Genomic DNA, 27848 nt, shown 5'->3' with positions numbered 1-27848 from the left:
GATAGAGACTTGAATAAACGGAGTTCACATGTCGTTTAAAAACAATTGAGCTCAGGCAAATTGTCTCATACTGGGGCATGTCTTTAATCAATTTAGTACATTCTTTTGACCGCAGAGCATACAATTAGCACGCATTGTACTCGTTCACGAAGTTAAAAAGAAGCTCGTATGACTTTATACCGGCACTAGATAGGCAGAGGGCAGATCACAGGCATAGGAATGCCACACCTTCCACAGAGCCCCCCACCTTTTTACAAACAAAGACAAAGTTCCCCTGTATAGCCTGAACACTGTTTGGACAAGTGCTTCATATGCCCGTGGGCGTTGGGTGGCGGCACCACACGTAGCCAACACAATCTGCCCGATGTTTTCACACTGCACCAGGTACTCATTTGAGGCTGTGTAGACTGAGGAGAATCCCAGGACCGTTTCAGATGTACAAAGGCACAAACGCAATAAACCAGCAATTAATAAAGGCAATATTGTTGTTTTGTCAATATTCCAATGAAAATGAGAAGCTGCCATCGTGTAATAGCAGACTGAATTTGCAATCCAGAAGTCGCTGGTTTGATCTTTCTGCATGGCAATTGAAACATTCAGCAAGTTTATTTTTGAAAATTACGATATGAATAAACAGTTCTAACTTTTTTTCATAAAAAACTAAATTATGTTTTTTTCTTGTGGGTCCCTCTGGAGTTTTGGGCCCCTGGATTAATTCAATTCCCCACCCACTTTAAATGCGGTGCTCGTTTTTACGCGCCTCGTGTGACAGCTTGATGATCACTCCCCAATCAGGCCTCTGCGCTTGTTTCGGGTGCAGGGGGGCTCGGGATTTCTGGAGCATCCTGCCCTTCGGGACAGACAGCCTGCCACATTCCAACGCACATTCGTCACACACACATGCACACAAAGACAAAGATCCCCCGGATATCCTTAACAGACTTAGGGCAAGTGCTGTTAGTGAGCACCTTTGAAGGCCGGCATGCCACATGAGGGGTGGGTGGCCAGTACCACGCCTGGCCGAGTGGTGACGTTTACACACTCGACTAGGTATTTATTTGAGGCCGAGTCATCCTAAGGGAGGCCCAAAACTGATTCAGATAATTGTCACTGGTGTTGGTCGTGCGCAGGAATCAAACTCGGGTTGCCGGGTTCGTAGCATGGCACACGAACCGCTAAACCCCCACTCCCCCCACACACCACAAAATACCACACATAGCACCACAGCTGATGATGAATATTGCTATTATAAAATGTGTATATACATAAGACCTCCTGAATTAGGCCACATGCATCCAGTGCATTCCCCGAATACATATCCAGGCTATGCCTGAATTTATGGTTTTTCATTACGACAAATGTTTTTAAAATTACAGCATGGGTACACTCACCACAGCTGCCTCGGTCTCCTCCCTGGGGCCCTCCTTGACGGCCTCATCTGGAGAGACAGACAGAGAGAGAGAAGGGAAGGCAGAAACATTTCCAAAGACCTTGATCACTTGCAAATTTCCCTGAAACCAGTGTGAAGGAAGGCCACGACAGCACATGTTTGATACATTTCCAAGTATTACCAGGAATTAACTAAAAAACATTCTCCAATGGGGTCACTGTAACCCTCGTTAAAATGAACCAAGATGAACAAAACCCCAAATGTAACACTGAGGCCACCCCCACTCTCCCCGCTGTGAGAACAGACTCTGCTCCGTGCAGCAGCAGCAGCGTCAAAGCCCTGATGTAGCCGCCTCTTCCCATCATCTATATTTGTTATTTCCCCACACATCACATCCTTGACTGTACTCCCCGTCCCATGCTGTAGCCACAGGCTAAAAGTTGCCAGTAGTTCACAAAATGGTTGCCGCGATATAATTGTTTACGATATGATACGATGCGAAGATGTGACGATTATTATATCAGTTCTCCATGACTTTGTGTGGTTTACACTTATTGTAATGTTCTTGTGCTTTGCTGTATGTCCAGTGAGTGAATATTACTTAACGGTTCTTCCACTCCAATTCCAAGCACACAGGTCCGAAAATGCGGTGGGTTTCCTGCCGTTTGGAGTCAGGATGCGCGGGGGCAGCCTCAACTCTCTCTGCGTGGCACAAAGCCACCCAATCCAAGCGGGCATTATACTGCCAGTAGGGGGCGAAGATTGGAATGTGTAATCCCAATTTAGTAACTTGCAGGTAATTGTTTGAATTTGGCAAATTGAAATCGTTACTCATTGGTTCTATTCGGTAAAGTCACGTAGGTAAAAAATAAAATAACAAAAATCACGACGTTTCAGCCACAATCGTGACGCTGACACACAATGGCCTACTCTTTTTGATGATTAATACACCCACAGTATTAACCAGGGTGACAGCTCGGCTCTAATCCATATATGGTTAATACACCCGTAGTATTAACCAGGGTTAACCAGGGCGGGCTGCCAGATTCAAACCCTAAACTTCTGCCGCATGATTGCCCATTGGTGAACCAATTTATTTATTTTATTAACTAATTTGAAAACTCATTTGTTTAGAACTGCTTTATATATTTAGTTTGTTGTCCTTCCCGCACACCCCAGATTAGCAAGGTTGGCTATGTACGGTGTGAAAGAACTTCAACATACATAGATAACCAGAATGCTCCATACACCATGGAAATCAAAGTAAAAATAATGTAATCTCTGGAATTTTTCCAATAAATAAAAAAGTCACATTAAATTTGGTGATTTTTTGTTGCAATAATTGGTGACCCAAGTATGAAACCACTACGATATTTATCGTCCACGGATCACAGCAGAAATTGACACCACCTAAGGTCGCAAAACAAGTGTCGAACGCACAACCAAGTAAATCACCGCCCCATGTACTGTTTGAGTATAGCAAAGAGTTTTTAGCCTTAATGATCCCACTCTTCACATAAGTAGTGACTGTATCATTAACAATCCCATCGTGTGTTTGTCTGTAGTGTACAGCGCCACTCAGCACCAATGGGGATTTCCGTTGTCGCACCATCGGCACCATGGTTTGTTCTCTCCTCTCCACTTCTGGGGAAAGAAGCCAGACATTTTTCAGTGTATGTGGAACTTCTTTCGCACCGTACGTAGTGAACCATGGTCATCGGAGGTGCGAGAAACAGCAGTGAATAGATCATGACTAATCGAAGTGCTGTAACCACACACGTCCACGGCACTGTCCTCTCTTCCCTTGTGTGGATGAGAGTTCTACCGTTGGGAAGCAGAGGGCAGTGCAGACAAATAAGTTGTATTGTTCGTCTGTGCTCCCATGTCTACGCTCGCCACCTTCACACACTGGCCAGCGCGGTGAAGTATGGATGAACCCACCCCCACCCCACGACCTGTATGGCATGGGCAAGCCCTCATCCAGCAGTGGATCAACAAAAGGGCTCGCCATATTCACGTTTTACAGTTCCGTAAATAACAAATAACATGCAACTTTACGTCACGTAACTTACTTGGCAACTTGCCTGCTTTCTTTCTTTCCTGTAAAGTAAAAAAATACGTTACATTCTTGGTTTTCAAGTGATATTTGTTGTTTCGCAGAAAATTATATAATCTGTGGAAAACATTACGATGCCTGTCCTGCCTCTTCATTGCGTGGCAGGTAGTAGGGTTGCCGTGACATCTCGATACTGTATTGCAATATATCGTACGAAATAACATCACCACAATGATTAGACCATCCATTTTACTAAATAGCATCACAACTTGACCTTCGTTACTTATTTAATTCATTTTAAATATATTTAATTTCTTGACGAAGTATGAGATAGCATATGATGTTTAAAAATAATCACACAGTAAGCAAGCCAACGTTCGGTCAAGAATGACATGTGGATTTGAAAGGTTGGACAAACAACGATCTGTGTTCACTGGGTTATTACTAATTGAAACTAGTGCCGTTGCAAAACGTTTTCTGTAGTAACTGAAATAGTGACTTTTTCAAGTATAAAGGAGATTGTGGGATCGATCCCGACCCTGACGCCTATTTTATATTTGGAGTTTGCGTGTCTCTCTCCCAGTGGTAACGTGAATTTTTCTCCGGGTCCTCTGGTTTTCCCCTCCACATTTAGAATCAGGGTGCATTTAGAGTATTTGGCTGCTATACATTTCCACATGATAATCCACTTCATTGGGCCATCATTTGTGGCCAGGTCGCTTCTGAAAAGAACTATGCTGCTCAGTGGGCCTCACCTGGTAAAATAAAAAATTGTTGAGTACTTATTGTGTACCTGACAACACGCGAATTACAATATTTATGGCAGGCTTATGTTGAGTGAATCGCAGTTGATTCACTTCTAGAGAATATTTATTCACACTAAAGTACGTCAAAGCACAAAAACAAGATAACATAAACACAGAATGTATTAACAAAGTCATGGGAAACATATCGCGATTATTGTCATGTCGTGAAATTTAACATTGTATCATAGTATCATGACGTGCGAAAAATATATATAAGGCGACTCGAGGTATTACATCGCAATGAGACAAACTCGAAGTGTGGGCGACAAACCGAGGCATTGGCAGTTTTACACGTAGGCTTACACGACCAATATCCATAATACAGGATTTTTTGGTTAGATGGTATGAATATAAATGTCGTTAAACCAGCCATTGCCTTCTCACCTCCACACGCCCCCCATCGCCACAGCAGCACCGTGACCACCACGATGGCCGCCACAATGGCCACCGCTCCGGCACCAACGCAGGCAAAGAAGACAGGGCCCTGCCAGGACTCGGCGCTCTGTGGGCTCCTCTCCGCGTTCGAAAACCGGCTGTTAATCGACACCTGCGTCTCCTCCGGTTGTGGTCGTTCCGTTCGTGCGAGAGGGTGGTGAGGCGGTTCGTTTTGGGGTGCATGTGGCGGTGGCGGTGTCGACAAGGGGCCTTTGTGGCCACCACGTGACACCTCGGGTTGGCTTGTGACGAGACTTTTGGGGTCGTGGCTCGACAAACTGACCGCTGCTGAATTTCCCACGTTGTCCAAGGCTTGTGTCACAGAGGCTGCTGTTGAAAATCTGATGGAAAATAAACATATATTTTAAATTACTATATAAAAATATCAAGATGCCATCAACGCGAGAACCGCTGATGCCACTACGATCACGACTCATCGCTCTCCACCTGCCAGAACTTGCGGCTGCTGCACAATATACATGCGACCTCGAAGATCTGGTGACGCAGTCTCTCACCATCTATCCTTAGGCTTTTCCCTTGTTCGAAGGACTCGTGAAAACAATTCCAATGCCTATCTCGGTAACTGGCCGAGAACATGTCCAAGAATGTGGAGTTAGAGCCGGTTCGGGATCCCAGTTGGCAGAGAACAGACAGGAAGGAAGTTCAAGAAGGTTATTTTAATCAACTTATTGTGGGGTATTTATGTAATCTTGACGTAAAGCTTTCGTGACTGCAGGAATTCATGTTCTTTGGGTCTTTCGGTAAAGTCACGTATTAATTTGAACCTATTTACGTGACTTTATCAAAAGACCCAAATAATATTTATGTAAGGCCATAACCGTAGTTTTACCATGTGTACGGTTTTACCGGGAAGGTAGTGACGCAGTGGTTAGCACACCGTGCTATGAACCCTGCAACCAAAATTCGATTGCCGACCATGGCTATCACCAGTGGCAAGGACTATCTACATCAGTCTACTCGTCATGGCACTGGAACGGTTGCTCTGGTTCCATCTTCCTGAGCGCGGGACCAACAATTACAATAATTAGTACCATTACTACTATAATAGCCCAGAAATGTGTGTAACGCGCGTGACGTGACTGCACATGCCGTACCGCCCCCCGTCATTAATAATAAAATAATCATACTCTTTGGTTCTTTTGGTAAAGTCACGTAGGTAGAAATAAAATAAAATAAATCACGACGTTTCGATTGCAACATACGCAACCGTCATCAGGTGGAACCGATACAGCAGGACAACTGCTGATTTAGGAGATAAATCTGCTAACAAGAGCTTGTAAAATAATCATGTGCGAGTGGATTTTTACACTCACACGGAAGAAGGTTGAGCAGAAAGATATATTTTTTGCAAAGTTGCTTCAAATATGACGTTTCTTTACAGAAAGTGACGGTTAAAAAAAGAAAATCTACGCAGCTCAGTGCTACATCCGTATGTGACGTCACTGCTAAAGAGCCCCCCCCCCAAGTCATGACTATAATAAGCAAGAAATGTTTTGACGCTTTAAATTTCACGTTTATATATTTATTGGAAGTTGATCAAATAAATAATTCTACGCAGACTTTTCTTTATGTAGTGAGTCCAGCTGAGTCGCAGACGTTGTCTTAGGGAGCAACACGTTTTATTAAACTATTTGCACAACATTCTCCAGGCTATAACACAACACACTCTCGGGTGGTGACCACCCAACTAAACATGCTACGGCGGAATTAGACATGGTTCCGCTATCCCGGTCTGGACCACAAGCTGGGTCCACGACTGCGTGGCTGGAGGCTTCTTCAAGCTTGACGTGGATCTCCTGCCTCTCCAACAGTAAGAACCCCGAGCCCCTCACAGGCCCCCCCCCCTTATAACGGGCCGGGCGGGGGCTGGCTCCGCCTCTTGCCCCGCCCACCTTCTCGATCTCTCTCGCCCTTGCCCGAAGGCTCTCGAGAATTCTTCCTGGACCACGTGACCACCCATTGGCCCCCTCCACCGGTGCCCCCCCCTTCAGTACTATCCGGTCACGTGTCCTCAGGTCAGCCAGAATATCATGCCCCCAACATAACCCTAGCTGGCTGACACTCCCTTGCTCTATCAACGGGAGCCAGCACCGCACGCTGTGCGTGATGCCACTGTGCTTAACCAGCGCTCACCCAAGGGGTGTACACACAACAGTAGACATCCCGCTGTGGCCTCGCAGGACCTGCACCACACAGTGACATTCCCATTCACTACATTTACAGAAAGTGACGGTAAACAATAAATCTACGCAGCACAGTGCTACATCCGTGCGTGACATCACTGCAAAAGAGCTCCCCCCCTTCATTAATATTCATGCCCGCGTGGAAATTTACACGAACGCACAAGATGGTCGCGCACTCCACATGCCACACCCCTCCCCTCATTAATAATCATGAGCGGGTGATGTCATTCCACATGCCCCACCCCTCCACAATAACCATGAACGGGTGACGTCACTCCATATGGGGCAAGCCCCCCCCCTCATTAATAATCATGAGCTGAACATTTTTTCTATTTTGACTTAAAACTTTCGTGACTGCAGGAATTCATATTCTTGGTTCATTCGGTAAAGTCGCGTAGATAGAAAATAAAATTAAAATAAATACTAAAATTAAATAAATACAAAAATATTAACATTTTCTATTGAATATTTCAGATTTACTGCAATATACACCCGTCCTTGGGCAAAAAAGCGAGTTGCTAAAATAATGACATAGCTATATTCTTGGTTCTTTCAGTAAAGTCACGTAGAAGGGAAACAATAAAAAAATAAAAATATAAAACAATAAAATTCTCACGACGTTTCGACTGCGACACAAGCAATCATCATCAGGTGTGAAAACCACAGCAAGAAAATTTGAAAAAAATGGCGGTTATTTTTAACGTTAGCACCACGGAGAGCGATTTGACAGTTTGTTCAGATGGACGAGTCCACCTATGTTCGGAAAAGAGGAGGGGGAGACGAAAAATAATGGATGCGGTCTGAAAGCCACCTTAAGCGTGATCAATCAAATAAGACCCGAAATGGTTTATCAAATCCTTCCAATGATTGCTAAGCCAATCCATCTTCTCGGTTGAAATTGTCTCTGTGCTTGTATATGTGGATAGCCTCATGAACGAATCTCTCATGGTAGCCAGATGGATTGCAAAGAACCTCTGTCTTGGGGAAGTCAATGTCATGTGAGCCTACTGAATTATAGCAGTGATCTGCCACGGCCGAGGTGTTGCTCCTACCGCGTTTCAGGTCTGCTTTGTGTTCACGAATGCGGTCTGAGACATTTCGTTTGGTTTCTCCAATGTAACTACTACCACAGAGGAAACTTAGTTTGTAGATGACAGGGACTGTATGTCCGGAATCACATCTTTTACAGACAGAACCAGATCACGGATTTTATGTAATGTGATGAATCGGACCTGGATCTTGTGTTATAATAATAAAAAAATATTACAATTCTTTATAGGGGGAACAAATACTAATGAATAACAATTGAATGATTACCAACCTATTATATAATTACAATACCCTCACCATCTCCGCCTCAAATCACTGGACCAGATTGGGTTAAATGATGATGTCACCCAGCTGCTCTATTTAAGACCGGGAGCAAGGGGAGGGCTTCACCATTCTGGCAAATTGCCCGATGGTGCTGGATGTAATTACCAGCGAAACGTCGTACTAAAAAATTGTAAATGTTGTGGATTCACTCTTCAACACACCGGTGTTGTAAACGTGAAACATTTTTTACTGTTTGGCCATGTCGGGTGGTGGAGGGTTACGACACATTTATAAATAACGCAATCTAACCCAAAAAATTATATTATGAATAATATTGGTCGCGAAAGCCTATGTGTTAAATAGCTATAATGCCCAAAGGAGGATCGAGACCTTTTGTAAATCCACTGCTGGATGAGGGCTACCTCACGCCGTGCTGGTTGTTGGAGGCCGTTTGGCCATACTTCACCCCGGCTGGTCAGTGGGGTTTGGTAAAGGCGGGCAGCATAGACGTATAGTACAATACAATTGGATATAAACACAACATGGCCCCGCAGCCCTATGACAACATGTTTGTGCATGGTGGGCACCCATCCAGGCACTGTCCTAGCTCAGATCTGCTTGGCTTTCGAGGTCCAACCACATTGGGTGCATTCCAAGTCCGTGTGATTTGTTCATAGATATTGAGGGTTATAGTGACGCTGTTCTTAACAGTTTAACACGTAGGCTTTCGTGACCAATATCCATAATAGAGGTTTTTTTGGGTTAGATCGCGTCAATATATAAATGCGCCGTTAAAACCCACCACCACCCGACACAGCCAACTAGTAAGGGTTGTCACGTAAACAGAAGATGTCAATTTGACACTCGTACAGCACACCGGTGTGTTGGAGAGCCAAGCCACAACATTAACAATATGAGTACGACGTTTTGCCAGTAATTACAACTAGGACAGCCAGATTTGTCTGGCGACATGTTAACTAACTCGCCTGGTATACAGGAGGTGGTTGGTTCGATCCTGATCCTGACGCCAGTATATTTGGAGTTTGCGTGTCTCTCTCCCCGTGGTTGCATGGATTTTTCTCCGGGTCCTCCGATTTTTCCTTTCACATTTAGAAGCACATGTTTTGAGTATTTCGCTGCTATAAATGTCCACATGATAAGCCACTTAATTGGACTATCATTTGTGGCCAGGTCGCTTCTGAAAAAGAGCTATACAGCGCTAGTGGGGCTTACCTGGTAAAATAAAATAGTATAAAAGGTAAAATAGTTATCATGGTAAACATTTTTGGCAGAAAACAAGGTTTTCAATACACATACTTTTATTTGCACTCAGAAGTAGAAAATTAATTATTTTGACTCCAGAAATAATCAAATTTGATGTGCTGAATGGTTTCCTTTTGATATGTTTGATTTGCTTTATGCAGGCCACCCAGTTTTATTCAGCACATCAAATTTGATCAATGCTGGGGTCAATAGAATGCATTTTCTACTTTGAGTGCAAATAAAAGTGCGTGCATTAAAAAAAGTATTTTTTTACCGAAAATGTTTAAACATTTATTTAGATTCAATAAGCTGTATTGTGGTCCTGTAGCCACCCAGATGGCTCCGTGGTTGGGAGCTCATGCTGGTCGGGGGTTGACTCAGCCAATCATGCTTTTGGGGATCGATATAATAAGGACCACCTTGTAGAGAATTAAACAATGGTTGCGCTATGAATAGACTCACTCCCCATACTCCGTATGCTATGATAATGTGGACATCACCACTGGCTCTGCAGGGCTGTTAACAGGAGATGAGTGTGACCTCAATGCCCTTGTGAACAGAACATCTCGTTGACTTTTTGTCGTACATTGGCCCAAGGACCTTCCTCTGAGATGACCATGTTAAAAGCAATACGTCATTGAGAAACAAAAACCTGGGATGGCAGTAGGATGTCTCCTGGAATGTTACCTGCTATCGGAGATTAAACAGGTCCCTAAGCTACCTACGATTTTAAGTCTTGCAGTGTTAATGCGAGGTGCGAGACTCTAAACCATAGTCCTGTGCAGTGCGTAGCTACGTGTGCAGCTACGTTCACAGTGCACGTTACCTCTCCTTGTGCTCGCTCACAGCATTTGGTGCAATGTCTAGTCGCTGCGTTGGCTCTCTCTCCACACGATGTTCATTGTCGCGCTTGTCTTTGTCCCCTTCGCGATCATCCGGATCGTCTTCTCCTTCCTCATCATCATCATCATCATCGTCGTCATCATCGTCGTCGTCGTCTTCAGCACCCTCCTCGGAGTCTCGGTGAGTGGGAGTCGTTCCGTATTCAACTGTGCAGAGGGGTGGCAGGGTCATCAGGGAGCTCGGCATTCAACTGGGCAGAGGGGTATGAAGGCTGAAAATTCATGTCACGTTGTTATAAAATATCGCACAGTACTGTATTCTGAATGAAATTCCTCGTGCCATGTACGAAGTCTGAGCCGAATGAACGACAAGAAGGGGCGGATGGTGCGGAGTGGACAAAGCAAATTCGATTTCACGAAACCCTTCAGCTAGAGTGGGTCTGAGATCAAACGTTCAAGGCAAACACACGGGCACATCAGTAAAAGAGAAGTGTATATGCATGAATGATAGTTTATCCAATGCGGGATGAAGGTTTCCCCATGCCACATCGACCATGCAGATTGTTTGACCATACTTCACTATGCTGGTCAGTGTGGGTTGGTATAGGAGTGTGCACAGCTCCGGTGCAGATATCACTCGCCTCTGTGGCCAGGAATTGAATTTAGGTCGACGGGTTCAGAGTGCAGTGAGCTAACAACTACACCACTGCACCACCTTAATACATTGCCTCACCATGATGCATATTTAGTGTCTAATACAGGGCGAATAAAAATGTTGAATCTTACATTTCAGTGATGAAATTACTTCGGCTTTACACAAAAGGTTGGCCAAAGGTCAAACCAATTTTCCCAGCGCTGTTTATCCGTTGGGAGAAACATGTGCACGCATTAAACAGTAATTGTTGCACGGATCTGCATTACCCTCATGTTTTGCTACATAATTGGGAGACAGGGTGGTGGGAGCCACGGGAACGTTCGTGCCTCACAACAAGAAGTTCCTGGGTGTGATCCCCGACTCAGGCTCCTCGACGTGTGAGGTTTGTTTGTTCTCCTCCTGTTTTCCATGGCTTTCCTACATATTCTCCGGTTTCCTCCATAGCTAAAAAAATGTACAATGTAGATGGTATTGGCCATAACATTGCAATGCTAAAATATTAACTGCAAATTACTGAATTGGGATAACCCTAAATGCGAAAACTTAGCAGGACCCTCCTGACAGAGAGGCCTTGAGACTCGGCGAGTCCCTCCCGGGTAAACAAGTAGAGTATTAAGCGCACTTGCGTGGGTGTTTCCACATTCACGTGAACGGACCGCGATGACAAAACCAACGGAGGTTCTCGCTGCGTCTCACCCACGTCCAGGCAGAACTCTGCGACGGCGCTCTCCTTCTTGCCAATGACGCAGGCCCAGCGAGCGCGGTGGGCGAGTGTGGCGGCGCGGATGTTCAGTGTCTTCCCGTCCGCCGAGATGTGAATGTCCAAACCGCTCTTAACGGGTACACCCCCGGCGAGCCAGCGCACGCGTGGCTCGACGGGCTTGGAGCCGCAGTAGGAGCAGGCGAGGGTCACTGGGTCCCCTTCAGCCACCCCCTCCCACGGGTTGGCCTCCAGTAACAGGTTGGAGGTGCAGCCTACGCAACAAAAATCCACTCAGTGCACACACAAAGTGCTCGCGACAAATGAACTGCGATACCTTGCTGATGTCGTCAAAGAGCGTAAACCTTCACGCGAACTATGGTCATTCTTGCAGCGGCGATCCGTCGAACAAAGACGGTCACTGCATCACGTGCTTTCGTGTGGTTATATGAAAATAAGTAATGCCTGTGGGGGCCATAGGTACTCCACCGCTGCCTAAGCCAATATAGGATTTTCAGCTCTGATGTCACGCTTGATCCACTTTATGACCGTAGATTCAATTTGTCGGAATTTTCCACAACTGGAAGCTGCTAATTAAGCCAGGAAGGTAAAAACTACAAAGAAGAAGCAGATGTATATTATTGGTTCTTTCGGTAAAGTCATGTAGAAGGGAAACAATAAAATAATAAGAATATAAAACAATATTGTTTTATATTTTTAAAACAATATTGATATTTTTAAAACAATATTGTTTTATATTTTTATTATTTTATTGTCTCCCTTCTACGTGACTTTACCGAAAGAACCAAGAATATGAATCCCTGCAGTCACGAAAGCTTTAAATCAAAAAGAAGCAGATGGTTGGGTAGCTCACGGGTCAGAGCAATGAGCCAGCAGCATAGATGCTGTATTTCCAAAACAATTATAATCTAGAGCTGTACTTAGCAACTGGCACACGAGTGTGACACAGCCAAGTCCCAGGTGTGCCGTGGTATCTTAGAAATTATAGGAGGAGGAAAAATCACCAGCACTCATCGCCCCACCTCCCACCTTCCCCTCTCCATTGGTCACAGCTCAGGATGGCAGACAGCCATCAGCCACCACCTCCGTCCACCCCACCTACCCACCACGCAGGCCTGCAGATGGGATTTTTTTTGGCTCTGTGTGTCGCGAAGATCAAGTGAGCTCGAGAGTGAGTGCTATGGGGTGAACAGGATTGGGAAGCCATGCCGGTCCATTCCTATCAAGATTTTTGTGTGGATCGATGGAGGGCTGTGAATAACTGGAGTCACGTGCGAGAGGCATTTCATGGTACATCTGAAAAGTTTGCACAATGACAGCTAGAGCGGAGGGACAGACCTATGCCGAGTCCTCGCTTGACGCATGGTGTTCATGCCACGACGCGTTTTCGCGAGAACGCGGTTCTTCCAAACGGGAACACTTTTCGCACAACACGGAATGGACTCTGTTACAACATGAAACGTGCACTGTTTTAACGCGGTTTCTGAACGGTCAACGACGAACTTCTTTCTTGAGCTGCGCGGCTGAGCAGTACAGCGAAACAGTACGCATAATTAGACAGTGACGCGGCTGGCAAACCCTCAGTATTAGTCCTGCCATCTCGCCGGGCCTGCGCTTGCAGGGTATCTCACCAGACTTTATCATCGCCATTTACGGGGGGCACTGTCATCCGCTTGACGCGGCACTTTTCGAGGGAGGTTTCTACTCCGCGCGCGTCTGGACGGTCACAGTCTGGCACCTGCATTGACGAAGAGCCGGATGGCGCGGTGGAGTCCGGTGGCCTGGTTCAGGCAGGTGTAGTCCCCTGCGTCGCCGGGGCGCACCTCACGCAGCCGCACGGTGTAGTCGCCCCGCTTGATGAGCTGGGGGTGCACGAGCACACGTCCCCGGAACTGGTCGGAGACGACCTTGCGCCCATCCTTGTTCGATATCTCCAGCAGGCGGCCTCCGTCTGTCCCCACGCACCTGAGAAAAATAGCACAAATTTAACTCTTGAACTCTTTGTTTTTTACCACGTAGAAGCCAAATTAAGCGAAAAAATACATATGTGATGGTTATCTTCTTCTGCAGTCACAGGTGACCGGGCTGAGACCATCAACTTCATTTATTGTTATAACTTGCTGACCTGCCTCTAATGGACATTTGTGAATGTCCATTAGCTCTTGGATTCCTCCAGTATAAATACATATTCTGATTCTGAACTCACGACACTTGGGAACCTGGTTTAAAAGTATTTAAAAACTAAACTTTTTTTTATTTTACCAGATAAGGTCCAGTGATCTATATAGATCTTTGTCAGAAGCGACCAGACCACAAATGACAGCTCAACGAAGTGGCTCATCACGTGGAAATGTATAGCAACCAAGCACTCTAAATGCATGTTGATTCTAAACGCAGAGAGAAAAACCAAAAGGACCCGGAGAAAAATCTACACCACCACAGGGAGAACATGCAAACTCCAAATATACAGGCGTATGGGTTGAGATCAAACCCATGATCTCCTGAATACCAGGCGAAGTAGTTAACATCTCGCCACCCTGGTGGAAATTTAGAGCAGGTTTCATTGTGCGGCTGTAACGATGAAATAACTAAATAATTGGAAATTTGTAACGCGCACAGTTTTCGTTCACCCTCATTGAAAGAGAGAGTGATTCAGAGGCGTGGGAAGCCACAGACAAGCAGGAAGGCAACCAGAACTGGAGGAAACAATTTCCCAAGTTCTGTGGTCCAATAATCGGAATCTTTGGCCAAATCCACTGGCTACACTGCCATATGCTAGCAAGCCAGGAGATGGCGATCTCAACAACCCACAGGGAGGGAATTTCACAGACGTATTTGATCCACCAACCATCGCCTTCACGGTGCTGGGTTTTAGGCGTGCACAGCCACCAGTGGCCGGCTATTTGAGTTGATTGAGTTTATGATTCGGATAACCGGCCAGGTGTCTCCATTGATAGCATGAGCGGCTCGCGAATTTAAAAAAAAAAGGTGTACGAGTTCAAATTCTGATTGGGGGTCGACTCAGCCCATCATCAATTTTTTTGGCGTCGATAAAATTAGTGCCACTCTGCGGGGAAGTCAAAAGCGGTTGTCTTATGGAGAGGCTCGCCTCCGTCATATGAATGTAGAATTTCCACCACTGCTGGGTCCTATACCTGAGCACACACACCTTAGCGTTATCCACATTCAATTCTCCACTCTGGGATCATGGAGGGCTCTACGGCACGTGCACAACATACGGTCCTGATGGTGGGTCCACATCTGAGCGATCAGTTGCACAACTTTATTTTATTTGTTTTGCTTTTGACATTTTGGTGACCCCCTACTCAGGTTATATTTGCAAATAAGACTTTATCCTGGCCCCCCTTGAGGTATCCACCCCCGGGTTAAGCAAAATAAACCTGGCTGCTCGCAGTCAGGACAGACTCCGCTTTCAAGCGTCCATCTGCTCGACGGCCTTGAGCCACGCAATGCATTGGGTGCTCCGTGCGCACATCTTTCATCAATGGAAAATTAAAGATACCCCACAGTGGTGCGTTGCTATATATTTGATTTCCCGTTAAAATACAAAAATGCATTGGGACAGGTGGAGTAAAGGGGTGGGGCACTGCTGCTTGGCCAGATAATTTAGGCAATGCCCAGACGCACACATGTTACTGCACAACTCACTCGGTTGCGGACAAAGCAGTCTTAGGCCATTGTAGCGCACGGTATCGATAGCGATTTAGTCACGCGGCCGACTGTCTCTGGGTGTGGACAAGCCTCAACGGGCGCGGAACAGGAGACTGCATGCGCGAGTCTGTCTGCTCGTGCTGCGAACCTCACCAGGGGGCTCGCGGCCTCCACTCCCAAGTGACGAGCGCCCCGGGAGACAGGGTGCCGAGTCCTCCGCATGGCAGTGGCACCTCCCCACCAGCCGTCACTGTCACCGACACCACCTTGGCATCGGGCTCCGCCAGCCCCCGCCGCACCACTGTGCATAGCAGCAGTAGCGGCAGCACTGCTGCGGAGAAAGACACGGCACGGAGACGTGGTGTTCATGACACCGTCGAGATTAAACGTGTGTTTAAAAAAATATTATACGTGCTTTTCAACAAACATGATGATGTCGTATGATCAGTAAAGAGCAACAGTTGGAGATTCAGTTGGAAATGGTTTAGCCATTCAATTGCTTTGAGAGATGGTGAATTGCATATACCCACACGCCCACTGCCTTCAAATGTATATGTGGGGCAGTGTGGTGGCCCCTAATCTGTTGAATAATAATCATGTTGGGGATCATAAACCTTACCTTGCTTGTCCTACTTTTAATCACTTTTAGACCTCTTATTTTCTTTCAAGTGTGCGAGCAATTGATCGCTCTGCTGTGCAGACTTTAAGTAATTAATGATTTTTGTTGTTATATGTGATGGTTTCTCGTAGCCTTGTATTGTTTCCGCTGATTGTAGCAAGTTGGTGCACAACATTGGCATTCGGAACGTGAATGGTGGTCTAAGCATCAACGTGCAGCTTGTTCACAGGGATGCCGTGGTAACGTTTTTTTTTATGGAATGTTTATTGGAGGAACTGCTTTAAGATTTACGCGACTCTATTCTTGAAAATCAGTATTCACGATGCCTTTTATTCATCTCTTTGCCTTGTCTGTTTATAAAGAGTGTCCCAGTTTGTCTCAATGCTTTATGTAGCATTAGGTCTTATCGCAGAGTGCAAGCGTGATTTTAGATTTACAGCCCCTTTAATCTAAACTAAAACTATATATTTTTTTCGAGATAGAGCCCATTGAGCTATTTAGCTCTTTTTCAGAAGCGACCTGCCCACATGATGTGGAAAATTATAACAGCCAAATAATCTCAGCACGTGTTTCTAAATGTGGAAAAACCGGAGGACCCGGATAAAAATCCACGCCACCACGGGGAGAGAGACATGCAAGCTCCAAATATACAGCAGGCGTCGGGGTCGGGATCAAACCCACGAACTCCTCTGTATCAGGCGAGGGAGTTAACATCTCGTCACTATGGTGCCCCAATTCACTGCTGGACGAAGGTATGCTCTGTCCCTTAAGAGTCGTGGGGGTTTTTTGGCCATATTTCAGCATGCTGGTCAATTCAAGCTGGCGAAAGCAGTACCCAGGGCCGGTTCACTTCTCACCACTGATGTCAGCCATGGTTGGAAATCAAACTCGGGTCGTCAGGTCCATAGCACGGTGCGTTAACCACTGCAACCGCCACCTGGCAACTGTTTTGTTAAATACGTCGGTTTTATTTTGGCAGGCTTATAGGTGGCCGAGTGGCTCATGGGTCACATGGCTGAGTTCACACTGCTGAGACGCTGGGATGTGAATTCGGGTTTCAGCTGCCTGTGGTTTAACTGGGTTCTAAAGTGCAGCGAGTTGGTGGTCTTGGCCACCAAAAACTGCACCCAAAACCCGGGATGTAAAATGTGTTTTTTCAACTCATTCAGATACATTCCAATTCGAAAAATAAACTAAATACGTATCATATTGGTAACAGGGTTTGTCGGGAAAAGGGATCTTAAAATGGTTGTTTTCTCCTGTGGGTTATTCTCTCACACAATAAGGTAATGCACTGCTCTGCAAGAATTCAGAATGGATAGTTAATCGCACCACATGACTCTGCAAAACAACCCGGGGTATTCAGGCCGTCTGGTTTCCATCCATATGCAGAAAAAAACTGTCTTGAGAAAGCCTGCAGTGATCTTGTTCTACTTTCATTCTTGACTATTGTAGTATTTGACAAGTTATGTAAATAAATAGCTCTTAAAAGGTCATTGGCAGAAATTCCTAAGCAGGACCCTCGCAGAGAAGTCGTCAAATTTTCTTGCTGTGGTTTTCACACCTGATGATGATTGCTTGTGTTGCAGTCGAAACGTCGTGATAATTTTATTGTTTTATATTTTTATTCTTTTATTGTTTACCTTCTACGTGACTTTACCGAAAGAACCAAGAATATGAATCCCTGCAGTCACGAAAGCTTTAAATCATAATTTAAGTCGTGAGATGTTGAGTAAATTTCACAATCTTTTCCATGATGTTTCGTCACATGGCAACAACAAGTTTAAACAACTCTCAAGAGACGACAAATGCTGCAGCTGTAACCTTTGCATCTGCACCGTATCTCAAAGCTTCACTGTCAAAAAATAACGTGGACATTCTTAACCAACAATGTGGCTGGGTAGCTCAGCAGTTTAGTACCCTAAGTATGCACCACACTTATATCCTTGGTTGGAATCTGCATTTCTACCACCGGTGACCAACCTTGCAGCGTGATCTTGCTTTTTTGGGGTTGGGGGTGCATACAAAACTCAGGGGGGCACCATACAGTCAATGTAAAGCGAACTTTATGGAAACGTTAAATGCTAAATTGAGTCACGCTGCAATCTACCGACCCTCGAGGACCTGCACACGACAAGGTCTATGAGGCGAGCGAGGAAGATTATGGCCGATTTCTCCCACCCTGGACACTCTCTGTTTCAGCTACTCCCCTCCGGCAGAAGGCTTCGGTCCATCAGGACCAAAACCTCACGCCATAAAAACAGTTTCTTCCCATCTGCTGCTGGCCTGTTAAACAAGGCCAAGGGCTAACACTGTTTTAACATTTGATCTACATAATGACACCTTGCTGATATTAACTATGTTACCCTATTTGTATTTTTTATTTTTAAATTATATCTTAAAGCTATTTTATATTCGATATTTATTTAATTTTATATACTTCAGCCCCTTGGTGTTAGACTTTTAACCCTTATTATAGTAAGACTTGTTTAAAACTTATTTAAGATTTTAGATTCCTATATGTTGAATGTATGCACCATCCTGCCAAAGTAAATTCCGTGTCGGTGTGAACTTACATGGCACATAAAACCCTTTCTGATTCTGATCAGCTTCTGGCATTTGTGGGTTCTGCTCTAGCCCACACCCCCTGTGAAGGACTACACCCCCCCCCCCCCATCAACATATACTATTATGGATATACTGCATTTGTTAGAACATTTGAGAAGGGAGGCTGAGCCTTCAGCAGCGGGGCGTTCAGTCCCCCCAACCCGCCCCCCCCCCTCTCTCGGACTACGCGATGAGACTGCACCATGAGACGCCACGGTGGTGAGATGTTAACTACCTCACCAGGTATACAGGAGCCCACGGGTTCGATCCCTACCCTGACGCCTGCTGTATATTTGGAGTCTGCATGTCTCTCTCCCCGTGGTTGTGTGGATTTTTCTCCGAGTCCTCCGGTTTTCCCCTCCATTTTGAATCAACATGCGTTTAAAGTGTTTGGTTGAAATAAGTTTTCACATGATGATAAGCCACTTCGTTGAGCTATCATTTGTGGCCAGGTCGCATCTGAAAAATAACTATATAGCTCAGTATGGCCTTACCTGGTAAAATAAAAAAATTGTTTAGTATCTCAATAGTTTTATAGTTTTTAAAATCGGGGTTCTCAAGTGTAGTGAATTGGAATGTTTATATTGCAGGAGGAATATGATGAGCTGTGAAGCTCTTTTTCGCAGACGTCCAGTCGGGGCGGGCAGCCAGTACAACAACAACAAATGAAGGTGATGGTCTCAGCTCGATCACCCGTGACTGCAGAAGAAGAGAACCATCAAATTAGTTTTTTGTTTCCACTTAATTTATCTCATTTACAGCAATTTTTTTTAACGTTGGTTTAACCGTCATGCAATAATTATTGCAGCAGGTTGTGTGGGAAGTGCCCACTCGCGTGGATAAAAGGTCACTCGCACCTCCGATTAGCATGTTTGGCTACGTATGGTGTGAAAGAAGTTCAACATCATACATACTTGAAGGGATTTTTTTGCAGTAGTTCTGTGATATTACCTTCAACCGGCCATTCACTAACTCAGCCTGATGCACTGCTTTGCTATAATTCCAATAAACACTTCCTCTTCTAGTGTGATGCAGGGGATCGCAAATGAGAATTTAAATCTTGACTTAAAGCTTTCGTGACTGCAGGAATTCATACTTTTTGGGTCTTTCGGTAAAGGAAAGACCCAAAGAGTATGAGAAGTCAAAATCGGGAAAACGGCACGAAAAATAGTATATCATTTAAAAAAAAATGCTGACTTTCCAACACTAAAGGGATAATTTGAGGAAAGTCTAGCCTGTGGCTGCCACTGTGCTGAAGGTAAACAGGCACGTGCCAAGCGCACGCGATCTGTCTTTGCTCTGCCTGACAGAATGTTTTTAAAATACTGATTGAGTCTGAGCTGGTGAAATGCCACACACAGCTGGGGAAAGCTTCCTGCCACTTATCGTGGCAGTCTCAAGCAGGCGTCTGTCTGCATCTCATTACTTGGACAAGTGAAGTGCATTAAAAAAAGAGTGAGAATTCATACTGTGAAATAGATCCTTTACAAACGAGGCATGGGCCGCTACCGTGGCAGTGATGGTCAGGACACTGGACTTGCAATTCAGAGGTTGGTGGTTCGATTCAATCTCCTGGCGTGGCAGGCAGAAGTATAAATAGGTCCACCATAGTGGAATTGGCAGGTCAAGTTTTGTGGGGTAAAGTGTGGGTACTCCCATTTCTTCCAAGGCTACTGGCCACCATGAAAAAGTAGGCCAACAACACCCCCAGAGAGTTTATCTTGGGCTTCTGCCAGGTTTGCACATGTATTTTTACGTACATCTTAAAGCATTCCTCGAGTGGAGGCACTTCTGCCACCAGTGGCGTGAGTGAGCAATTGCAGAGTTCCTCCTTTACCTATATACAAGGCTGCTTATGATTCGTCCACCTCGCGACCCGATGAATCGGAATCTGAATATGTATTAATGCTGGAGGAATCCGATGAGCTATAAAGCTCTTTTTCACAGATGTCCAGTAGGGGCCGGTAAGAACATTACAACAAATAATACACAAATACGATAGTAGTGCAAAGTACAAGAAAGGTAAACAACTCACCCTAACGCATACAAAGGAAACTAAACCATTCCCATCCTACCAGGCAAAGTCCATTGAGGCACTAACTTATTTTCCAGAAGCGACCTGGCCACAAACGATAGCTCAACAAAGTAGCCTATCATTTGGACATTTACAGCAGCAAAATAATCCCAATGAATTGTCATGAGCATTCTTGCCTTTCATACCAATTTTGTTTTAATATATATAATAAAGTTGAAGCATAGCTCCTCCAGGGGCTGCATGGGTTTGCACGAGCCCATTGCATGCAACATGTGCGAATGCAAAATAATCGACTCTTTATCAGCACGACTCTTCATCAACGATTCCTCGCAACGGTGCAATGCCGTGTATGTGCAGTATAGTTTATGCAGGGAAATCTTGACACGTGACGTGCCACCCTCTTGCCAATCCACTGCTGGATGAGGGCCCCCCCATGGCCACACTCAACCACAACTGTGAGTGTGATTTGGTGAAGGCAGGGGGATCATAGAGATATTGCATGATCATCATCATCATACAGTAGAACACGTGGGCTGCGCTGCGCTGTTTTCTGCCACCCTAAACAAAGTGCCGCAGCTGCCTGCACGAAACTTGTTTTGTGCATCACGGTCGCCCATCAGAGCGTTGTCCAGGCTCAACCCTGAAACTCCAGAGGTGCGATGAGATCGAGCGCCGATCTGCGTGATTCGCTCCTGGACGATTCCCAGCTACCTTTTGCGTATTTCTGAATGTTGGGAGTCCCCAGAATAAAAAAAACCACTTATTTTACCAGGTAAGACCCACTGAGCTATATAGGTCTTTTTCATGACCGACCTGGTCAGAAATGATAAAAAAAGTAGTTATAAAAACTGCTCTTTATGTTTAGTTCGTTGTCATTCCCCTGCGAAAGAAGTGCTACGTACATACAATTAAATGACTTATGTGAAAATTTATAGCAGCCAAATACTCAAAATGCATGTTCATTCTAAATGTGGAGGGAAAACCCTGAGGACCTGGAGATTAATCCACTCGTGCGACGGAGAGAGAGACACACAAACTCCAAATATACAACTGGCGTCAGGGTTGGGATCGAACCCACGACCGAATGTATACCCGGCGAGGGAGTAAACATCTCCCCACCGTGGCACCCCAAAAACAACCCCGTGTATACTGTCGATTAAATGGGATGACAGTCGTACTTTTGTGACATCGCCACACGAACAATTATAATTAATTACCTGCACGGGTGTGGCCAGACAGTGACACGTAAGGGGATCTGGTACACGCGACGTTACTTTTGTAAAGCCATCGCCCTTTGTGCCGCACAGCTCATTGTCTGTCCCACCACCCAAACATCCGGGAGAACCCTTCCAGCCCAAAACTCTGAGGCAAGTCATCACAGCCTCCTCCACACCAACCCCTCTCTTCCTTATCTGCCCCCTCTTTTTCCACTGAGTGCAACAAGTAATAATTCCCCCACTGAGTAAAGTTGCAGTTTTTTTTTATTTTACTAGGGCAAGGGGGGCTGAGGTTTATGCAGGACAAAAGGTCCCTGTCCATAATGTAAGAACAAACACTCGTGGGATGAACAGCAGCAGTCGTAAAACAAGGCAATGCCAGAACACTGGGCGTTCTTTTTTAGCGTTTCCCCCAACATATGAAACATGTGTATATATTTTTATATCTACGGGACCCTTTTTCCAGTATTAAGATGATACATATTAAATAAAAGGCTTTACAACTCTTCGGCAATAATACAGGAGGTGTTAAGATGTTCAAACACCAAATCGACACCTATTACAAGGCAACAAGTCTGCATTAACCGCTCGTGCTTGTGGTAAAACATGCAAACCAACATATATTTTTCTTTCCCTTTTCCCTCATACTCGAATGGGCTCCTTTCCCAAGTTCTTATGACCCTGTTCAATTCAAGAAACGTATCAACTGTTATCTGGTACACCTTCAGTTATTGCTGGCTGTTGGCGTTTTGGACTCCTGAGTCTGTGCTCAACAACTAAGCTTAAAGAATAAAACAAATCCCACTGTCCTATTTCTGGAATGTTATGAGACAAAGAAAACGCCGTCTAGAACTCTCACAGGAAACAGAGAGGACCCCGTGGTTCATGTCAATCAAATCATTGCTTAATCATCAGAGCTGGAATGAGCCAAAATGTAATATATTTTGTGTGTGTTGCCATTAGTGATCGGACTAAGACCATCAGACCGGCTACACTTGAGAAGCCCGGTTTAATCAAGTTTTCAAGTTTCATTTATTAGGTATAGCCCTGTGAGCCATGCGGTTTAATCACAGGTGGCTGAGATCCCCCGGATTCAACGGCAGGGATCTCAGCGGTGCTGACTCAGCGCTCTGCCTACTGAGCCACCCGATCACCATCACAAATTAACATAATTAAGGTACTTTTACTGTGGCGTATATTAATAAGAGCGTATAATATAACTCAGTTAAAAAAATACTGATGTTTCCTATTTCTCGTTATTTTACTGAAATGATGTCACATTTAAGCTGTATTTTTATGTCATAAGAAAAACACTTTTATTTGTTCTGAGATAACGCATCAACTATATTTAGTTTCACACAACCCACTTATGATTACTCTGAAATGTTACATATTATGGGAATTATTTTGGATGCAGTGGCTTAACTGAAATGCAAGAAATAAAACAATTATTTATTTGGCAGCTCTGCGGTCATACCCAAAAAATGTTTTCATTACCCAATAATGGTTGCAGTCTCACTGAGTCTCAATAACCAGAGGCCCTGTCATCCTGGCTTTCACAATTATGTCTCCTTGAGTCTCAAGATGGGGGGCCTCTGGACACGGCACAGAGTCACGACAGAGGTGGGAAGCAGTGGTTGACCGCACGGTGCTACGAATGCGGCCGCCCAACTTCAATTCCAGGCCATGGTCTAACATCAGTGGTGAGTGATGTCTGACCCAATTTTGCCCTCATCCACCTTCACCAACCCGCACTTACTAGCGTGATGAAGTACGGTTAAAAAAAAAACCTATGACCGACATGGCATCAGAAAACCTTCAACCAGCAGTGCACTGAAAATGGCTGGAACATTTGATTAGATTTTTTTTGCAAAAATAACATTGTGGCAAGTCACAGCATGGTTTATATGATTGTGCCTAAACGCAGAGGTGCCTCCAGACGCTCCCAATGAACACAAACGCCGTTGTGTTTAGTCTGCTGAAATCTTGGCACGAGACTTTCGAGACCAGCCCTGGCCAACAGATGTGAACGACCCTAAACATTGTAGGGTTGGTAACATTCGATAGGGGGGGTGGTGACTGTACCACAACGATGAAATCGCTCGACACTTTAGCTCTCTCCGACGCGTTGCACGCACCGTAGCACGTGTTGTTCGGCATTACATCATTCAGAACATCGCGTGGTGTCAAACTGTAATAGCTCTCACACGGGAGAGATATTGCAGGTACAACAGTGAAAACCTGCTCCGTACGTTTACGTCATCTCTGCCGTGGAAAGTTGCAACAAGCTGCTGGCTAGGCTTATATTTTTTCAACAAGGTCAGCAGTTCAACTCTTAACAAACACCTGGTGAACATATGTGGGGGAGCAATAAGCGGCTCCACTTTGGTTTCAAACCACACACAGAAATGTGCAAAATACACACAGCCTCAGTGCATTATGGGAAAACCGTTAGTATTTTATGAAGAACATTGTGGTCCTCTTGTCTTCGGTCACCAAAATAAATTTGAGAAAATGTGACTGACTGACCAGCAGCAGTGATGCAGTGATGGACAACTGTTGATTGGTTTCGTCATTATTAGGAGTCATCAGCACCGTATGGTCACCACTGCTCGATGCTGAAAAGCCTGCACCTGGAAACCACACACGTGGCATCTCTACTTCCGCAATGTGGGGTTCATTTACTTGGCTCTTGCCAAGTATAATCCAATCCGTAAGTGACGATGTTTTCACAGATTTGATTAGCGGCACCATCTGTAGTAAAGTGAACGTGAATGAACGAAGGGGGTTGTTGAGCGCAGGCCTCATCACGATCCCAGTCTTTATCATTGACAAAGAAAGAAAATTGTGCGGATTAGGTTATGTATCGTTTTCTGGCACGCGGTTCTCATTGGAAGTATTCGACAATAATCAATTGTTGCCAGGCATGCAGGAAGCAGCCTGTCCCGAACGCCACGATACACCTCAGGGCTCGGAGAGTGATCAGTGTGGGCTAGAGAGTAAGTCCCGAATAGCAACAAATTTCATACCATTTTCGAATACAATGTGTTTTTATTTTACCAGTGAATGCTCTGCTAAGACGAAACATTTTGAAATGAACAAACCGGATGCACACTGAGTAAAAACATGACCTAATTTCTCCCGATATTTTCCAGATCGTTGCTAGACTGGCTTGGAATGGGCATTATTAGCTAAGGCACTACCACTAGAGTACGAGGTACGGACATCCATAATAATCTTACATTATTATACCGTCTTCCGATAATCGTATGACGAACTTTCAGGCAAATTAAGGATAGATGGATGTTGCATTCCAAAATAATTGCCAGCACAGCGTTCTGCAAAGTTACAGATGAAATTAAAACTAAAAACTAAAACATTTTATTTGACCAGGTAAAGCCCACTGAGTTGTGTCGCTCTTTTTCAGAAGCGACCTGGCTACAAACGAAGTGGCTTATCATATGGAAATTTATATTTTCTGTCTCGGTTATGAACATAGATTTTTAGACGAGATTGTGAGGCTTTCTCACATAGACACACATGCATATACTGTGTACATGATTAATAACGATAGATCCTGTAATGCCAATTATTTAGCCAGGAAAGCCTAACCGAGTCCAGGGGTTATTTTTCAGGAAGTGCTGTGGAATGGAATGTTTGGCCAATACCATTAATGAGCGTTTTGGAGGAAACCAAAGTAGCCAGAAAGACAAAAACGCACACGAGGATTGGTGACAGCTCTGCACCTAGAAAAAAATACATGGTAAGCCATTGCAGTGACCCATTCCACCTAAGTACTAACCAGGCTCCAAACCTGCTGCTGAGCTTGTGAAATCCACCAAGATCGAGTGCATTTGTGGCCGCTTTTCCCCCCCTCAGCTCACCCCACGACCCCCTTAAGTTCCCCCTTATAAGCACTACCTCTGTTCCTGCTCCCTCTTTATAATCTCTCACCATGGTTTACCACTCGTTCAACCATCCATCCAATCGTTTCATTATCATAATCTCTCATTAATTTAGTTTTTACCTAATTCACGCATCACAGATTCACCCATTACTTCCTCTTATCTATTTGACTAACTTCATCTTCAACATCACATTCATGTGTACCACCATTCATTTTCTGTAAAGCGCACAGGTCAAGGCACTATATAAATTATATTTAGATAACTTTTCATTATTGTAAGTATCAACAATAAAACAAACAAATGCCGTTTTTCCATGCATGTTGAGTGAAATTGTACTCGCCATTTACAGACCTGAGCCAGCTCTGGATTTTTATATCCAAAGGCTGTGGCCAGACCAAGTGTCAACGTCTCATCATAGGGTTCATGCTTCATGTGCCTACTTTGTACACGAGCAGTACGATGTCAATCCACTGCTGGAAGAGGGCCTCACAACTCCATGCGGCTTATTAGACCATACTTCAATGAGCCGGTCAGTGTGTTTTGTACGCAGCATGGACGGGTGGTGCTTTCAAATCAAGAGTCGAATGGCTCACAGGGTAAATCCTAATAAATGAAACTGAAAACTGAAACTACATTGGTGAAGATAGGGAGCAGACACAAGGGAGCACAAAAGTAAAGAACGGTGGATTTTACTGGACCGAATTCTGCTGCCCACCACTTAGCCTGTGACAAATTCACCGATAATGTGCTTCTGATCTCGTCTCATCTCTGAAGATAAGCAGGGTTAAACTTAACTTTCTTTTTATTTTACCATGTAAAACCCACTGAGCTATATAACTCTTTTTCAGAAGCAACCTGGCCCACATACGGTAGCTTAACGAAGTGGCTTTTCACGTGGAAATGTATAGCAGCCAAATACAGGCATGGGAGACCATCACCATGCACAGCAGGTTGCTATAGGCTGCTGTAGGAGCCTCGTTTTGAAATGAGGGGTTAAAATGGCCGCATTGCTCTCTCAACCATGACTTGAACTCGGAACCTCTCTACTGAGAGCCACGCACTTTAATAATAACAGAGACGCTCTGTCAAGGAGAAACATTTTGAGATGAACAAACCGTATCCGCTCTGCCAATAAACAAAAATATGACCTAATTTCTCACTCAATATTTTCAAGACCGTTGCTAGGCTGGCTTGGAATGGCCATTATTAGCTAAAGCACAAGCACAAGGTATGCACATCCATAATAATCCTACATTATTAAACCGTATCTTCCATAATCGTATGAAGAACTTTCAGACAAATTAAGGCGAGATGGATGTGGCATGCCAAAATAATTATGGTTGCAGCTGAAATTAAAACTAAAACTTTTAATTTTTGCCAGGTAAAGTCCACTGAGCAATGTAGCGGTTTTCAGGAACGACCTGGCCACAAATAATAGCTCAACGAAATGGCTTATCTTGTGGAAATTTATAATAGCCGGATACTCTAAAAGCATGTTTCTAAATGTGGAGGGAAAAATCGGAGGGCCTGGATAAAAATCCACACAACCACGGGGAGAACATGCAAACGCCAAATATACAGGCGTCAGGGTTGGGATGGAACCTACGACCTGCATATTTCAGGCGAGGGGAGTTAACATCTTGTCACCGCGGCGCCGAGTATATAGATCTCTTGAAATAACGAGACAGGAACAGTACATTTTTTTAATTAAGGAACAGTTTGACGAATATAATGAATAAAATGTACCACACAATCATGTGACCTCCACACCATATAAAACAAAGTGAAAACTTACCCAACAGTGTGAAGCCTTTCAGAGACCGGGTTGTTTGAATTATCATGGTGAAAAATGAAGGAAAAATAATCAACATCTATTGATGAATAATAAGATAAAAACCTGTACTCACAATATTTTGTTGATTAAAAATACACAAAATATATTTTATTGGACAGCCACAACGGTGAAAACAGCAGTTGCTTAAGAAACCAGTCGATTCAAGTCCCTTGGAAAATACCACGACGGGTGATCCTACGATTGCTGCGTCCACTCGCGCGCAGTGGTGTGGCTTTCTGAGCACCCAGCGGGCCCAGAGAAATGGATTTA

General features: G+C 44.7%; 1 protein-coding gene across 3 annotated transcripts; it reads right to left on the bottom strand.

Annotated features, from left to right (window-relative positions):
- Positions 1–60: 60 nt before the first annotated feature.
- Positions 61–27848, bottom strand: LOC116955666 (uncharacterized). Of its 3 annotated transcripts, none has more exons than XM_032976890.2 (10): positions 27540–27848; positions 15512–15689; positions 13425–13651; positions 11662–11940; positions 10295–10517; positions 4637–5028; positions 3463–3490; positions 3000–3034; positions 1392–1438; positions 61–866 (listed from the first exon to the last, which is right to left on the bottom strand). In XM_032976890.2, exons 1-10 carry the CDS (start codon positions 27613–27615, stop codon positions 792–794), a joined length of 1560 nt encoding a protein of 519 aa, XP_032832781.2. In that variant the 5' UTR covers positions 27616–27848; the 3' UTR covers positions 61–791. The 3 variants fall into 3 exon arrangements, with proteins under 3 accessions (XP_032832781.2, XP_032832779.2, XP_032832780.2); XM_032976888.2 differs by having other exon boundaries at positions 2976–3034; positions 27540–27846; XM_032976889.2 differs by having other exon boundaries at positions 2976–3034; positions 15512–15686; positions 27540–27846.

This window comes from Petromyzon marinus, chromosome 61, assembly GCF_048934315.1.
Source record: "Petromyzon marinus isolate PM22_M1 ecotype Great Lakes invasive population chromosome 61, UKy_Petmar_22M1.pri1.0, whole genome shotgun sequence".
NCBI classification, from domain to species: domain Eukaryota; kingdom Metazoa; phylum Chordata; class Hyperoartia; order Petromyzontiformes; family Petromyzontidae; genus Petromyzon; species Petromyzon marinus.
This window is presented reverse-complemented; position numbering and strand designations above follow the sequence as displayed.